The sequence below is a fragment of the Mchenga conophoros genome, linkage group LG11, assembly GCF_057382185.1.
Source record: "Mchenga conophoros isolate Kocher_MC1m ecotype Shallow Benthic linkage group LG11, M_conophoros_male_GT1.1, whole genome shotgun sequence".
Lineage (NCBI taxonomy): Eukaryota > Metazoa > Chordata > Actinopteri > Cichliformes > Cichlidae > Mchenga > Mchenga conophoros.
The window spans coordinates 31,352,059-31,370,478 of NC_140536.1; the positions used below are offsets into that span (position 1 = coordinate 31,352,059).

Below are 18,420 nucleotides of genomic sequence, written 5' to 3' on the forward strand. Positions count from 1 at the left end.
TTGCCATGGTGACTGAACCCTGTTGAACCCCCTGCCCTCTTATTGCTGCTTGCAGATGAGTTTTTCTGTATTTCACTGTTGGTAACCATCACACCTGTAATCATCATTCAGTCTCATTGTGATTACAGGCTTCGCTGTAGCACAATTAATTTTGAGCTTTGATTGCTTTCATAAGATGCTAGTTTGATGTCCAGTTCTAACATCAATACTGACAGTAAAATGAATTGAACAGGATAGATTTTTTTACATAACTAAACTAAACGCCAGTATATTTGATTGACTGCCTTCAAAATTTGAAGATGTATTTTATTTTACAGCTATATAAATTATTTTTGTTACCTTTGCACCATTCTCAAGTCACATGCTCTTATGGGCTCAGTAATTCACAAATGTCACATGTAGTTTTGCTCTTTAAAATATAGGTGGGATTGTAGTATCATAGTAAGACACATGGAGTATATAACACCTGCGCTTCCTGTAGCCTTTGCCTATATTCTCTATGTTGATGCAGTTGAACCAAGCTCATCATAGTAAACTGTGTTAAGTGAATCCCAAGACTTTACTGTGATTTAACTAAATAAAAGACAGAACGAAATGAAGCAACAAATCCTAATTGAGGGCTAAGTTTGGATTGTGGATTTAGTTGTTAGTGTAGTTAATAGCTACCACCACTGTACTAATATTCTTATAGTTGTAAATTATATTCTTTTTGTTGCTGGTGTGGATGAGGGTCATTCTCTTCAGATCAAACCATCAAAAACTACCACAAACTCTCCTTTGGTTTGAACACTTAAGCCACATTGGACGCCAGTATGCTGTATGTTGCCTATAGCTGAGATCTGTTGGGTCTACTGAGTCTGCTTTGTCAGGCATATTTTATTGCAGTGCCTTCATTTGCTAGTATCAAAACAGTATTCTTTTCTATCATATACACATGAACTTACACTACTGCAGGTCTTTTTTGTGTTACCTGCAGGCAAGCTGATGGCCCTATGGGAAGGGAATTGCGGTGATATGTGAGAGGCTGAAGATATCTGCCCAGCACCCTGTACATCAGTCAGCACTGTGTCATTAACCTGCAGAAAGAAGGCAAAGACAATCAAGCCCAGTGGAGGTGTAGCTTTTAAACTCTATTCATTTCATTTTGTGTCTAAATGTATTACACCCAGCACCCACTTATCTTTCTACTACAACACAGAGTTTAGAACATTTCAACTTAGCCATGGGGTAACATATTCATCACGAAGTGAAAATGCCCTCTGTGGAAAGAAAAACTCCCAGCCCTTATCTAACCAACTAAGGAAATAAGAAAGAAGATAAATAAATTCTAATTACAATTGATCCATGGATTACTTAGACTCTAAGTGAAGCACTCACATCACTACAAAGGGAAGCACACGTACTTAAAGAAATCTCTTACCAGCATCCAGCACCTGGGGTTTCCAGCATTTGTCCCACATACTATGAATGTGTCATTTACTTTCTGAATGACTGTGATGAAATTATCACACTCCAGCTGTTAGAGAAAAAGGCACATGAGTGAGATAAACAGACATAGACAAAGGCAGAAAATGATTCAGAAGCAAGATGAAAATGGGAAGAAGTGCAGATAGGTAGAGGGATTACAGATTAAAATGAGAAAGGGAAAACAGAGGAGAGTATGTGAAAAAGAGATTAGAGAGAAAGGTACAGCACAAAGGGAGAAAGACAACAAAAAAACACACCAAGGGACTGAAAAAGCAAACAGGGAAAGAGCCCAATGTGGAATAGAGGGCTTGAGAGACAAAGCAAGAGCACAACACACGGCAGATTATGAGAGAAAGAGTGGATTACCAAAAGAGATTTAAGAAAAATTGGAAGCCATTCATGCGCCAAACATTTTTGGCAGACAGCACTCAGGAGGCTTAAACCTGCAGTACATCACTGCAATATTCCATATGCATGACTTATTTACTAAGCACAAAAAACAGACTCCTATCCCAAATCCACTGCTAGATGGAAGATGAAAATATATTCCTAGTATCCTCACAATTAATAGATGTTTGTTGGAATGTGCGTTTAATAAAAAATGAGATGTGTATTTTTTTCGTAAGCAATCTATCACAAATCCAAATGGGTCTCTGGAGACAGTGAAGGTGCATCGCAAAATCCAAAGACTGGGGCCAGAGCTTGTGTGAGTGTGAGTAGGTGGATATGTAGGTGGTTGGGTAGGCAATAGTGTGGGCTGACATTTATTTATTTATTTATGTTTGGTTTTCACTGAGCGTATGCAAGTTTCTATTCTTCTGTTCTACTTTCGGCAGTGATTTTCAGTTGTTCAGGCTAAAATGCAGGAGTGAAGTCAAAGTAAGTGAGTTTAAATGTCAAGTTACATGCCTGAAATGCTATAAGCTATCTGGCGGAGGAACAAGCAAATTTTTGTTCCTCAAGAAGCAAGCAAGAGGTACTTTTGAGTAAACTACCAACCATTCTTCACATATCAGAGTCCCCAAGCCATGCTATACTAACTGATGGGAAGTGAGTCATTTCTTCAGAACTAACAAAGCTCCTCCAGAGGCACAAACCACATCATTAAACTACTTTATGGAATGAGTGGCTGTCCTTGGGTTTGGTAGATTCAAGTTTAAAATCAGAACATTTCAACATGCAGAAAATTTCTTTGTAGCTGTCCCATTCAGAACAGTGTCAAAAAAGAGTTTTAGTTTCTTCTTGTTGTGTTCAATATGGTTTGTTTCTGTTGTTGTGTGTATTTATTGTGCATAGCTTTTGTAAAATGACTGTGCTGATGACTGATGTTGAAGTGGACAGACTCTTTAAAACCTTCTCGGATATGCAATCAGTCTGTGAAATTACACTCAGTCTGCTACCTACGGATAACTTTCAACCTTCATCTCACTTGTTTTTCACACACTCAGTGGTTGTGAATTACTGAAAATTTGGCCTCTTGTCCTTCATGGGACAAGGTTTTGCTGCATGACTCAGGGTATTTCATTCTCCACCATCTGTCATTATCAGACTTTCTGTAAGCTTTAGCTCTGGTTGCCCTTTCTTCTGTGCCATAACTTCAGCTACATCTTTTTGTTATCGGTTTTTGCCTTGTGATATGAAGGGTAATTTTTTGCTTTAGTAGAATTCTAGGCTGACTAAATGTTACCATCAGATACATTCAGAAGTGCATTTTTGCACAGAGTAATCACTATAGAATTTGTAATTTACCTTCTATTTATCTCATCTAGGGAAAGAATGTAAGAGGTGCTGAACCAAAGCGCTTGTTGTGATTTCTTTGGTTGTTAGCAGATTGCTGGGGTCACAAATGGTTTGCATGGAAAACACTGACTCGTCTGTAAATATTGGCCATTTATTTTCTGGGCTATAGTGAAGCTTCTTTAAGTTTCACTTACAGCTTCACTACAGAAATCAGAAGTGGAGCACATTTGCCTTCAAACTTAACAGTGTGCCTTGCCACTGCAACCAACACGTTTCAAAAACTTTTTGAAGCCAGTAGATCTCTAGCTTGAGTCACACTTTTCACAGTTTCACTGGAACCTGGTGAGTAATTTGGCAGTGTTTGCAGACATGTAAACTTCTCCCATCTATAGTAAGGGCATCTGCAGCAATCTGCTACTGCACAAAGCTAGTGCAAGGACATTTTTGGTGCAACAATTTATATCTCGTTGTGACAAGTTTTAAACTAGCAACTGCCAGCAACCCCTACCAACCAATCACCAACCACCTATGTAATACACGCTTTTCCCTAGTGATTGCTTAAAGTGGGTCACTGATTGGTTTATAGGCCTGTGTGAATGGGGCTTTAGCAGTTGATTTCACAGAGACTGCCAGTTACCTCCTGCAACCAGTTGCAATGGGTTTTCACCGAGCTGGTGGGTGCCTCTCTCTAGACCTCTTTGACTGGGGCCTTAGTTATGCTACTGTAGGCTTCTGGTGACTTCCAGTGAATACTGAGCATTTCTTTTCTATTCCTCCTTTTCAGCATCTTAACATTTGCACACCACCACTGCATGGCAGCTTACTTCTCACCACTCACAAGTGGTTGCTCATAAGTGGTGTTGTGAATGTATACTTCATAAACACAACTGCATTGAACTGAATTCACAACTTATTTAATTATTGTTCCATAAAATATTGAATTGAGAGACTTCCTCTGTCTGCTCTGGTATTATAGTGCTTCCATGCAGCAGGAATTGAATTATTTCTTTGTACAGCACATGGACTCTTGTGGCATCATAGTCCCAAAACTATACGTTGACCTTTACATTGCCTGCATAATGAAAGCTGGTAGGTGTAGGTGGTGTAAGTATTCAACTTAAGGTTTATAATCCCCTTATTTCCTTTACTTAACAAATGCAGATTTTGACCCTCAGTATTTAATGGAACGTATTGTGTCTTATTCTCAGAGTATTTAAACTCTCAACTGAAGATTTATCTTGCCACTTTTTTGTTTTAATACTGCTTTTCTCTCATTTTCTCTGTGGAGTCACAAATTATTCAATGTAATTATCCACTGCTCACTCAGCTGCACAGTGTTTGTTTATCGAGGTGACAGTGTCTCCTGTGTAATTTTATCTCATCTGCATGGATTATCATTTTCTATGCTGTTGTTTGTTAGTGCATGTTTTTACAATGCTCATTTGAATTATTTGGTGTCTTAAGTTCTTAAGATTTAACATAAGCTTTATGTGAATAATTGAATTGAAAAGTCAGACGTGAACATTCTGACATTGGACACAAACCTTGCTGCGGATGATAATAATGATGATGGTATAAGAAAGAGGATGATATCAATTATGGATGAGGGGTGTTGCTGAAGTGATGGAGGTGCTGACGGTGAAGAGGACTTTCTACCTCGAGTGGTGCAGCCTTTGCCTTGCAGGTATCAATTGCAGTCTGATCCGATACCGCTGGGATCTGTGGGAGGAGTGATTGTTTAGTTTGTGCCAACTTACTTCAATATTCTCTGTTTCAGCATGCACTGAGCTGGCTGGAGCTTCTAAAATACAATACACACAATATTATATGACACTACGGCTTTTCAGTGCCTTCAAGAGTCACTTTATTACTTGACAGCTTCACTTTGGAGTCCTCGTCTTCCTTACCTTGCTTCCACATTTTCACAGAATATCCTTCAACAGCCCTACAGAAATGGCCATGAATTTGAAAGGAACATTCTCAGGGTAAAGTACACTGTTTTACAACAATGAAAATGTTTTAGCTCAATTCTCTGCTTTGAATTGGCAAGTTGTGGACCATCTAAAACGATACCAGTGCATATTTTATATGCATTAATTTAAACAATTTACAATCGCTACACTTACTGTACATTGTAAGTCATACTAACCTTATTGGACAAATGACCAACAGTCAACTCCCGGTATGCATGGTGATTGTTGAATATTCCCTGACTAATTTGGAGTTACGCTCTACAGAAGAATCCAGGAATAGTGCGGAGGTCGACTGTGTAGTGTAATTCCTCCACTCTTACCTGGGACAGTCCTTCCACGAATGAGCAGTGTTAAGTTGCATAGCAAAATTATCCTTTTGAAAAAAATGCTTGTGCATTGTATCTGTCAAACAAGCTTTGGTTCTTCATTGCAAAGTAAATAACTGGGTTTTTTGACCTTTTACCACAAATGTCTGACTCTACAAGTGTTGAATCTCAATAAACAATCCCTCACTGTTTCATTCTGTGTCAGTGATATTAAGATTTGATGTATAATGCTCTTAGGCATTTATTTTCTTCTGTCTATACTCTTTGTCACCATTTAGTTTTCCATCCCTGTTTCCTGTTTTATTGTGTTAGGTTTTTGTCTGTGTGCATTATGTTCATTTCTGCTTCCTGTGTTATTAGTCAGACTTAGTTCAGCTGTGTTCTCACCTGTTTTTTATCATCAGTGTATTTAAGCCCTCAGTTTCCCTCTGTTCATTGTCTTGTCATCGTCAATCTCTTGCGTGCTTCCAGGTCAGCTCATCTCACTCACTCACTCACTCACCACTCACTCACTCACTCAGTGTCTTATGTTCTGTTTTTCTCGTGTTTGTAATAAACACCGTCCGCATCCTTCACCAGCCTGCATTTGGGTCCTCTCTTCTCTCTCTCCACACACTGACATGACAACTCCTCTAAGCTGCACTGCATGTAACTCATCCTGTCAAACTGTCACTTACTGTGAAAATAAACGTAGAAACACACCATTTCACTTGAAAGCATCTCCTAATTGCCAAATACATCACCTCTCTCTGAGTCACAACCACCAAATAAGCCTTCGATCATTCCAAAAAGTAGGACATATTTATTTTTAGCAAACTATTTGAGTTTACAGTCAATTTCAATTTGCTTGGCTAGTCAGTGTTTATGCTGTAGTGCACACAGTGTAATCTCGTGCCTACAGTATCCTCACCTTATTAGCTCAGTGAATTATGTTTTCTATCCTCATAGAAAGAAATGAATGTATGCCTGACCTAACTGCCTTGGTCTTGACTAGATTTGCTTTAATGGGCCAGCAGCAGACTAGTGATCTCTCTCTCTCTCTGCCCTCTTTGGCTCTCTGTGTCGTCCTCACAGCAGGATAGCAGCTATATTTGTTTTCATCCCACAGCTCATATCAAACAGTAAGAGGGTTAGCCATACTTTCAAAAGCAAGAGACTTTTGTGAATTAAAATGCATTTACAGGGTGTCTATTTTCAGCAGGTATAGGAATTCTGGTTACATTTAATTCCCAGTGCCAAATACAGTTCATTTTCCAAGAAACACAATAAACACATCATGTAATGCTTACTAGTACCACAAACAGATTTCTTCAACAAATCTCATATGCTACCTTATAAAATAATACCATGCAATAATGTCCACCTCCTGACAACTTTGGTAAAGCAGTTCATTAATTAGACCTTCATTCATTCCAAAAAATTGAAACCAGGGATTTTAAGAATAAATACACAGTTGTCCATTAAGAATTTATCATAAAAAAGGTCAGACACCCCTGTTTTCCACTTCTTGAGTCTTTATGCAAAGTTAAGCTCACTATCTGCTAGAGTAGATGTGTAAAGAAAATGTTCCAAAGTGACTAAACAAATTTTAATAGCTCACTCCTATTCTATCCAGAGTAGACTGGCAGGTCTGTGCTAACATTGACTTCCCTGTTCACACCTGGAGGCTGCCCACTAACTGGTGCAGAATGTCTCTAATTTTTGGCTGTGGAAAAAAAATGATTCTTCATTTGGCTTAAAGGTCTGGATAGAGGTATTTAGAATCAGTCTCCCTAATTAAATCTCTACTTAGATCAATATTCTGCTGTGAGTCATACAACTTTTAATGACATCACGTCCAAACTCAGTTGCTGAAGTTGCTTATGAAGGTGGTGGACAGGGTCAAGGTTTGGAAGTATTTATGTGGCAGTTTGTCTTATCATTTATATTTACTTTACAGTTCCATATCTAAAATAAAATAGATAAATAAAATATACATAATAATACACCATCCTAAAAGAACCACTTTATTTAATCACCTGGGTATAAGTCAGAAAAATCAGCTAAAAGCAAACAGTACCTGCAGGTCGCGAACCCCTCTGTATGTGAACGTCAACATGTAGAGCATTGCCTTGCCGCCTACATAAAGGGTGTCACTCCCTTCCTGGTGGTACATGCTGATATAGTTCTCTGGTCTGTTGAAATGGAACCTGGAGGGCTCTGAGGGACAAATAAAAGGGATGAGCCAACAAATGAGAGCTTTGTCAGAGTACATTGTTGTTTTTGTTATGAAAATTTATGTTTTAACATGTACAATTAAAATGCTCCCTGTGGTAAAAGATTAAAAAAAAACAAAAAAACAATGACAGCAGCAAACATTTCAGTTTTTAATAAAATCCGTTCCTACTGCTATAAACATATTTGTCAAGCTTTTGAATTCTTATTACTGCTGTCCATCATTTCCTCTCCTTTCTTGCTTGGTTAATGCTTGGTTATTATTCAGTAGTACAGTTTTGTGCACCTCTTGTTTACCCGTTGTATTTCCTTTTACCTTCAAAGGAAGGCCTTAATTCATCATAGCGTATATGGGCACACTGTGGTCATAAAGGGATAGACAATAGTCGGGTAATAGGCAAATTTGAAATAACATCTAATTCTACTGAGCCTGTCAAATTTGTTGCCTCAGTTTTTGGGTTTAGCTGAGAACAGGGAACCCAGTGTCACTCTGCTTTATTGTGTATTTAACTATGTTCGTCTGTATACCTTGGCTGTAACGAGTGGTTACTTGAGTTAATGTTACCTTCCTTTCAGCTTTGAGCAGTCTAACCATTCTCCTCTGACAACAGCAAGACAACACCATAAAACTGCTGCTCACTGGGTATTTTCTCCCTCACACCATTCTCTGTAAACCCCTAGAGAAATAAGGTTCAACTGTATCAGCAGTTTCTGAAAAAGTCAAACCAACCCATCTGGCACAAACACCCACGCCACATTCAAAGTTTCTTCCCCTTTCTGTTTTCTTTGCAGAACTCTTATAAGGTTGATTTCATGTTTTTCTTGGATTTTTGTGTGAAAACATTCAACTTTTAATTCTGGACCTTCCTCCTTATGTGTGTCTTTTTACCTGTGAACTATTAAAATACCACAGCTACTACAAAATAATTAAGAATAAAAAAGAGAAGTAAGGAGATGTAGATTTTTCAAATCATACTTTAAAAGCTGTTTCCAATTCATAAGAAATCAATAGAAAAATGTATTATTGTAAGGTCAAAAACAGCAACAAAAGCTCAAGAAAGTAGTTTAGAAAGTACTGTCTAAGAATGCTTTGATTTATCAAAGCACTTGATCCAGTAGTACTGCCCTTTGTGGTTTTCCATTAAACAGTGAGTCAACCCTGCTTATGTGTCAGAGGAAAAGGGCATCTGGTGGGAGCACAGAAATCTCCAGAATAATCATGTGGGCAAATCCTATCACAGATTGTTGGTTGAATCAAAAGTACATTTGGGCATCTCTGAATCACAGATCCAATCAGACTCACACTTACCTACACTGCAACTGTGCCTGTGTTTAGAAATAGATTAAAACCGCACCCACTAGTTAAAAGACAAATTTAAATAAAGAATGGCACCAAATGATTTTCCGGAGTTCTTAAAAGCTGTGTCTGATAGTGAATGCTATGGAACCAAAATATTAGAGTATAAAACATCTCATGCAGCCATCCTTTTTCATTTTGATTAGTCTTTGCTCCAGGAGATATTTCAACATTTTATTTGCTTAAAAGATACTTCAGAAAAACCTCTGAAAGCTTTACATCAAAAACTATCATGCCCCCATAAATGCTTCTGAGAGACTAGATGTTCTTTTTATCCCTGAAGTGAAAAAGACATCGAGTTTGATAGCAGGAACCAGGATGCAGTAGTGGTGAGTGGTAGCAATACAGGTTGCTGGCAAGTTTCTATGGAAACAGCGGCCGCTTTTATTGGCAGTAATCTACTTGATGAGCCTGGTACTTCACAAGGAAGTGAGAAACATACAAAGAAGTGGGCTATAGAGAAACTAGAGTATAGTTTCACAGTGATAGTCTTAAGGCAGACATAAGAGCGTGCAGATTTGAATAAACACAATAGATTTGTATGAATATTTGCTTTAGCAGTTAACAGAAGCAAAACGGGTTCCTAAGGCTATGTTACTTCACTCTTTTTTCGAAAGAGGAAAAAACAGTTAAGCTTCTTGGATTGGACAACAGCAAACATTTAAAAAAAAAAAATCAGAATAAAATTGAAAGGTGTTCACCCAAATACAGCTTTACCACATGCAGTGGCCCTAATCCTCTTCTCTAATATGGGGACTTCCAAAAATGTAAAATTAGGAACCTTTGGTCCACATCTGAGACACTGTTTCAGTAAACCCAGCTTTCTCTACTCAGCACAACAATTTTATTATTTTATTTTGTTTTTTATGAAAGCCACCAGTCAGATGATGTCATTTCCTATTAGCAGCGTAGCCATTGTTGTTGAAGGTCACTTTGCACCCCACAAGAATAAAGAGTGTAGAAGATCTAAAACAATAATTAATCTCTCAGAGTTGTTTTCCTCCTGATTATTACGTGGCATAATCTGAATATACCATAAAACAGAACAGTAGCTTTATCAGTTTTCAGTTAAGTGTGGTTTTCCTTAGCTAATGGTCTAAAATGTTTCCCCTGAGAGTACAGTGCTAAAACTGTGGGCACGTCTTTGCTTGATTAAAAAAATAAATAAGTAATTGGACCTTATATATAATCATGCATTACAATACATCAGAGCAGTGTTTCTAAGGTTTTTGAAGTGTTTTTTTTTAATACCATATGACAAATAATATTTACACAGGCTGGATCTGTTTTATGGATTTAACCAGTCACAAATCCAGTGACCCTCACAGATCTGAATGTGTTAATCTTCTCTTTGCTGTATTGGATTGATGTACAAAAATATACATATATATTTTAAATATTATCATAAGAATATGCAATATTTATTATTACATGTTATGTTCCATCTAATAACAAGGCTTAAGTCCCAGTTTAAACCACATACTATCCACACTATCTTATTGGGTTCATATTATGTGAAGCGCTAAGAATTATGGTGTTATATTTAAATCTTTCAATATAAAGCGCCTTGAGGTGACTGTTGTTGTGATTTGTGTTGTATAAATAAAATTGAATTGAATTGAATTTAAATGACATCCACCAAGTCCAATCCAATAAAGCACCTTTTGGATGTAGTGGAATTGGATATTTGCATCATGGATGTGGAGATGACAAGTCTGCAGCAATTGTGTAATACCATCATGTCAATATGGTGAACAAATATCTGAGGAATGTTTCCATGTTAAAACTATACTACGAATCATTAAGGCAGTTCTGAAGGAAAAAGGGGGCCCAGCAAGGTACTAGCAAGGTAAACCTAATGAAGTGGCCAGTAAGTGTAGTAGTAATGGCTTGTTTGTAAAAGCCAAAATAAAATATATGATTTAGCCTTGCACATTGTACTTTTTGGGTCTCCAAATGATAATGAAAAAGATTTATTTTTAATCTTAAGTTTTTGTCCGTACAGTTGGGAATCACTTGAGAAAGTTTTGGTCTGCTTTTCTACTAATTGGGGAGATTCTGCAAAAATATGCTGACAGTCAGAGGAAAGATTTGGACATTTAGTCACAAAGTAAAAGACATTTTCCAAGTTGAAAAGAAAAATACTTGTGAATTCCATGGTTGTTCTGAGTGTAAGTATTGTTTATATGCTCAGATGATGCCTATGCTCTCCAAAGTTTGACTGTACGTAACAAAGTATAATTTCCAATAGTAAATGGAGAAAAGTGATTATTACTGTTTTATAGGTAATATATGAAGTCAGTTGAATAGTGAAATTATGCAGAAAATTACTTAAGCAGTAGTTACTTAGGCTGCTATGATATTTAAAATAATTTAAAGTACAATTTGCATCTCTTGTTGAGGATTCTTTTTTTTTCTGAGATAAAAGTGGGAGGTAGTCTCAATTCAGTCTTTAAGTATTTATTTGCCTCAAGCAGATAAATACTTAAACATGTACATGGATTCCCCCTCTGGCAGAAAACCACAGTCTACAAGCAGTTAGCTGTAGCCGACTTCCTGAAAGTGAAAACCTAACTTATCATTACACAGGATTATATATTGAATTGTGGGTTCATCTAATTGGTAAAAACTTTGGGGAGAGGCCGTGGTTAAGACTTGGCCTTCCCTTGTTGGTGGACGGGCTGGTCACAACCTCTTGTCATTCCACTTCCCATGGTCAGACGAGGTCGCATCTGGGATACTAACATCCCTCTCCTATTTCTGTATAATGACTTTTACCCTGGTTACGTGTCTACATCTCTGCACTCAATCTGACCTTCACCTTTTTTTTTCTCCTAATCTAGACAGTCTAAAGATGCATGGCCCTCAGAGATAGGTGTGAAATCTAACTATGTACTTGCAGAATTAAACTAAGAGCAACGGTAACAGCGGCCTGCCCAATTTGGGCTTCATCACTGCCAACCAAGCTGCAGGCAAAATCACAAAAAATGCACATAAAGTAAGATTTATAAAAATGCTCAACCTCACACTCTTTCCCTGTAAAATACCTGGAAATTAGACAAGATTAAGTGACTCCGTAGTAAGGCCTGAACCCCAGAAAATGCATGTTACTTACAGCGTAATTGTATCCTGCAAAAACCTCAATTGTTGCCTGCAAATTACACATAAGTACGTTGTACTAGCGCCTTGTTGCCTGCAAATTTCATGCACCTTAGTCGCTCTCGAACACGTCCCACACCCCAGAAAGAACAGGGTACTTACAGTGTACTTGTTTCATTGTGTCTTGCAAAAACCTGATTTGTGGCCTGCAAATCGCACATAAGTACAGGTTACTTGCACCTTGTTGCTCGCAAATTGCATGCAAGTAGGGTATTTGCGCCTTTATTGTAGGTTTTACAGTGTAATTGTTTCACTGTTTCCTGCAAAAACCTGAGTTTTTGCCTGGAAAATGCATGTAAGTACAGGGTACTTGCACCTTATTCGTGGGTTGTGTTATAACATTTGATGGAGATATTGTCACACAAAAAGTTCTTTGGAAGGCAAATATACAAAGTATATAATAATTGAGAACATGAATTTGCACCATATTCACTACACTTAGCTTCTTTTTTTCTGTTTATTGAATAAAATTGTATTGTACAATTTTTTTAATTACACTAATGATGCAGACGTCTCAAAAGCCCACCAAAACTAATGTATTAAACACGATACACTAGACATTAAGGGGTTAACATAATTATACTACAGGTAGTCTCCTCCCCCACCTATCCTTTATTAGAAAACATTTTTGAATATGAGTGTCTGTGGCCTGCCTCGAGAGCAAAAGCAGAGCGTAGGAACATATTGTGCATTCATATTAACAGCATCTTTTTCCATGTCTCCACAGAATTTTTCAAAGAGCCAGACACATCTGGGTGTAATCTGAGCTCCTAAATGTTCTCTGCTGTTCTGTGTCAGTGTGTATCTTTCCTTTTTCTTTACTCAGACACTTAATCATTACTACTGGTTGGAAGTCGTGAATTTTCAAAAGGTCAGCTTTCCAGGAACTAAGAAAAACAACCTTTTTAGCTGGTTGCTTAAAAAAAGCTTCATTAAACTCAGTGGCTGAAGACTTAACTTCTTGGAGGAGCATGTAATACTTTTTTTTTTCATATTAGTGAGTCACTTTTAAAGAAGCTAAGTTCTATTTGCACTAAAATGTGCACATTAAAGAAGAGTAGAACACAGTTGTTTATTTAACAGCGTCTTAAAATTAGCAAGACAGATAGCAGCAGAGTCAAGGTAAGGGATCTTTTGAAGCTTTTCTGTTTGCTGCTTTTTGTTTGTTTGTTTGTTTGTTTTTACTTGCATAAAAGCTTTTAATTCAGTTTTTTTTAAAAGGTGGATCTCAACGTCTCACATTATTAACATGACAAGAGAATATCCATAAGACTCATAGTTCAAGAGTATTTTGTATTGATGTGTTTAAGTCTCCAAGAGAAAGGTCAACACAAAAGATCGCTGAACTTCTGGGAAATTGTCTGATATTTAAGATGCTGTACATGTCAAATTATATTTGAGAGGAGGAGCTGTTCCTCTCTCTCAGGGTATTTCTTTAAAATTATCTTTCTGTGTTCACTCTCTTTTGCTGCTGGCTGTCTTCCTCTCTCTTGATTTCTCTGTTTGTCCTACTTTGCCAATATATGCATTTTATGTAATTGCCAAATGTGACTGTCACTCATTAGGTATGTACACACAATATAAAGGAAAGCATGGCTTAAGCTTGCTTTAAAAAAAACAACAACTATTGTTAACCTTATTCCAAATCCTTATTATGTTTCAGTCCCTTAAGGAAGTGAGGAGAACAGAACAGTTTTTCCCCAATTAAACAAAAAAGTGCAAACAAAACAGTGGGTGAATATTGATGGTTTCTGCTTTACTGATATGATATTAAAGCTGCTGTTATGACTATTCTACATAAATATCTGGCTTAAATCTCTATGTGTAATGTGCTGTACACTCACTAATGCATTACACACTAATGAGTGGGTACACCTGTTCACTGCTCATAATCCAATCAGCCAATCACATGGCAGTGACTCAATGCACATGGCCACGATGCCTGCTGAAGCTGAGCATCATAATTGGGAAGAACATGGCATTTTTGTTTATCCCAGATGCGCTGGTCTAAATATCTAAGAAAATTCTGATCTACTGGGACTTTCCCACACAACCATCTCTAGGGTTTATAGAGAAAGGTCCAAAAAAGAAGAAAATATCCAGTGAGCTGCAGTTCTCTGGACAAAGATTCCTTTTTAATGTCAGAGGAGGATGGTCAGAATGCAGGAAGGTAACAGGAAGTTAAACTAACAGCTATCATGAAGTGTGGAATTGGGACCCAAATAGTGACATTTGATAAGGTAGTTGAAAAAGTCCAAAAAAAATACAAAATCTGCAAGGGAAAATAGAATCCAGAGTTTACAGGGAGCACACAAGTGCAGGTTAAGTGCAGACAAAAAATGAGCAAAAAGAGAGCAGTTAAGGAAAGTGAACACAGCTGGGTTATGAGACGCAGGTGTTAATAATGAAAGACAATGAGACATGAGGGGAATTAACCCAACAAAAGACACTAGAAACAAGGAACAACCAAAATAAAACAGAAAGTGAGAACCATAACCAAACATAGGGGAGATGACAAGATGTTACAAGAAATACTGAGGACAAAAAATAAACTCTAATATAATTTGGAAATAATGGTTTGAGGCTCAAAAGAACAAAGAAATACACAAGATGGAAACTTCAACAATAAGCAAACTAAGAATGAAACAGAACATATTTATCAATAAACAGAAATGACACAGTAAATTAGTTCAAAATAATAGGCAATGATGCAGGACCATGACAGGGTCAGAATTTGGCATAAACAACATGAAACCTTAAAAGTACCATTACACCACAACCACCATCATCCTGTCTAATATTAACATTTGAGGCTGCTGATGGTGGTGTCACTTTCTTGAGCATATGTTCTTGGTGCACCTTGGACCCCTTACAATCTATTTAGAATCATTTAAAGGCAACAGCCTTCCTATTGTTCCTTTGCATGTCCAGGAATGTTTCCAACACCTTGTTGAATCTATGCTTAGAGAAAACAGTGTCCAACCCTGTACGAGCAAGGTCTACCTAATAAACTGTAGTTTTTATGTACAGCTCACAAAGCATTATCATGCTACTCTGCAATTTCCCTCTGCTTTGTTTTTTGGCATATTTCAGCCAGCTGCTTTGGTTAAATTGGCCTTTAATTTGATCATTTTAACTTGTTAGTAGTTGTTGTTAAAAACAGAGGAAAACATAGAGTGACTCCTCAATTTAGAATCATCAGCTAGTCAGAAAGACCACTCTTAAGTAAAAAAGCAATCCAATTATTTTTCACACAGTTGGCATATTAACATCTTACAGCACTCTGCAAAAAAACATGTAAGTTATACTATAATTGCACTGGATATGATGATTTATTAGTCGTTTAATTCTCTGTATCATCCTTGGTAGTCCACACATCCACACAAAAAAGAGAAAGAGAACAATGGAGAACATATCGACTGACTGATTTTAGTGACTGTTCTAAAGAGGTGTTTCTTAACTTTACTTAAGAGTGTGTGGATGTGTGTGTGAATGGGTGAATGACTGAATGTAGTGTGAAGCGCTTTGGGGTCCTTAGGGACTAGAAAAGCGCTATTCAAATGCAGGCCATTTACCATTTATTTACCATTCTTCGGCCTAAAGATCCTTCTGGGTGCTGTATTTTATTGGGCAGTAGCATTGCTTTGATTCATACTGAGATATGGATATCGAAAATGTGTAGCCAAATTAAATTAATTAGGGTCAAGACTCTAAAAACCACAACTTAAAATTATGACCACCATAAAATTCAAATGTATTGTACCTGCATCCTCTTTGTCATTTGGGGGGGGGGGGGGGGGGGGGGGGGGGGGGAGATATTTACAGTTTGGATGAAAGCTTGCTGTGCTTAGCTTGAATGCACTTATTGTAATGGACTTGGACAAAGGTGTAGTCTATACCAAATGAATGCAAAGTAATTCCAACCCTTGCTTCTATAATATCGTAATCAAAAGCACCAGCTCCTATCTTAACCACTAAAGGAAATACTATTTTAATCTATAAAAAAAAAGAAGAAAAAGAAAGATTATAACCTTCAAACAACTCTGTGAAGGTATGAAACCCTGTTTAATGTCCTCATTTGGCAAACGCCTACAAAATGAGAATATTTTCACCATTAGAGCACCTCGGAGCTGTCCGAGGTGCTGAAGCTTCAGACTGCGCCTTTGATGGATTTCCTCTGACAGTGTTCCATGTGTAATTGTGTGTGTCTCTGGATTTGTGTGTCCTAAGGATAGGCGTTCATTGCTAACCCTGAAATTGCGTAACAATGAATTTGATTGATATGACACGCACGTCCAGGCCGTCATCTTGTGCGTTTTGTACATCCGCGGGGAGGGTTAGAGATACCAATACCTTGACACACAGCACCCATCTCTATTGATTGTTGAATATATTAGAGGACTGTGTGAGGTGTAAAAAGGCGTGAGTGGAATAGATAACAAGGAGGCGGGTTGGAATTTTCCATTCGTTGCTCCACACTCCCTGTCCTCATCTTGGCTTTTCTGTACATGTGTACACATATAGGATATATTTATTTATTTTGTCTGCTACACTAAAGCAGTTCTCTTTTTCACTGAATAGGACCCTTCCTCTGCAGTGTGAAGCAGCTGCCGTGTCCCGCATTGCAGCTCCGCAAGGACGCGGGAGGCACAGTGACTGTGCCAACCTCCAAAGAGTCATATTTCACAGTAATGATGTTTTTCGGCGGCGGCAGACGGGTGTTTAAAGGGTACAGCCTTGACGTGCGTTAGGGGGGGAAAGGCGCCATGTTCCCCCTCTTGGCAGAGTAAAATATTGCTTTTAAGCACTTGTGGTTTTATTCCGCTCTGTGCGTCTGGAAGATGTGAAGATATGGAGGGACAGCCACTACAATAAGAGTCTATGCAAACTAGACACGAACACACCGCTAACTTGTAATGCTCTGAGATAAACGGAACACACAAGTTGGCAAAAAGACGGATAGAAAGGCACGAGTTGCACAAATTATATCCAATTTATACAGATTGGACAGACCGTGCTCACGGAGAAACCTGAAAAAATGGTAACACAAAGAAACTGATTTCAGTAGGCCTACATTAGATTAACAGTTGTTAAAACTGAGATTTATACAGGAAAAAAAATCGCTTTCTTCTTGGTGCTCGTCTTATTATAGCCCGGGGACATGTGTGCAGGGCCTGAACGGCGGAGCGCGTAATTTACTACTTGGACATCGGGGGGGAGGGGGTGTTTTCAGAGATTAATCCAGAGGTAGCCCTGTTTTTATTGGCTTTATGTGTGCAGGGTTTTTTTTTTTTTCAATTAAAGGAAAACAAAAGATAATAGGAAGTACTGAAAAACGGGTGCATTACCCCATGACATAACTCACATCTGCTCATCCCTCCATCCACTCATCCGTCCATCTCTCCAGCAGTGCAAGTATTCACTCATTCATTCCGTACACAAAATAAGAACACAAAACATTCTTGACTCCTAAAAATAATTTGCTGCATGTATTAGAACATCACGATATATGAAGGTTACAGCAGTTACTTACCACGCAGAACAAATTTCAGCCGAGGTGACTTTCCGACGATAACCGTGGCGAAAAGCGACAGCAGTACGAAATAATTCATCTTTCCCGTCACTCTGTAGCGTGAAGTCGATTGTGAAATTAACTAAACCGTACGAAGCGCTCCCCCAAACCCTTCTTCTTCCTTGCAGCCGCCTGACCCCCCAGATATGCCACGTCCCAGAGCCGTGAGAACGACTGCTGGTTCCGGTCCTGTCTTGTCCGTCTGTTTCGCCGGCAATTCAGTTTGGCAAAGTCGGGGTATCAGGCTCCACCTCAGAAACAAAAGGCACAGGGGGGAGCGCAGCCTTTCAGCAGGGGCGCTGGAATGAAAACTCGGAGTGCAAAAACGAGCGCAAACACGTCGCTTTTGCTTTACAGCTGGCGCGTGTAGGCATTACACATTATACCTGTTGCTGATAAAAAATGATTTTCATAGATATTTTGAATCGTACACGGTATCTCTTAAAGGTATAATGCACATTTGTGTCATCGTACAGCCTTGAAAATGTTCTAATGCCAATTAAATATATGGCAAACTAAATTATTCAAACGTCCTTAATCATAAGCAACCTAATTTTAATTCCAGTCTATTATGCACCTATAGGCATTGTAACATGATCATTACATGTCTGC

General features: G+C 38.1%; 1 protein-coding gene across 1 annotated transcript in view; it reads right to left on the bottom strand.

The window, feature by feature from the left end:
- The window catches only part of LOC146564595 (semaphorin-7A), a 41,465-nt gene extending 23,331 nt beyond the window's left edge, over nucleotides 1–18,134 (bottom strand). The window contains exons 1-5 of the mRNA XM_085292488.1: nucleotides 17,770–18,134; nucleotides 7,566–7,705; nucleotides 4,864–4,926; nucleotides 1,421–1,516; nucleotides 971–1,076 (exon numbers count right to left, since the gene is read on the bottom strand). Coding sequence (XP_085148614.1) covers nucleotides 971–1,076; nucleotides 1,421–1,516; nucleotides 4,864–4,926; nucleotides 7,566–7,705; nucleotides 17,770–17,848 — 484 coding nt within the window. The 5' untranslated portion in view covers nucleotides 17,849–18,134. The remainder of the gene's footprint in view (nucleotides 1–970; nucleotides 1,077–1,420; nucleotides 1,517–4,863; nucleotides 4,927–7,565; nucleotides 7,706–17,769) is intronic.
- Between the last annotated feature and the right edge of the window lie 286 nt (nucleotides 18,135–18,420).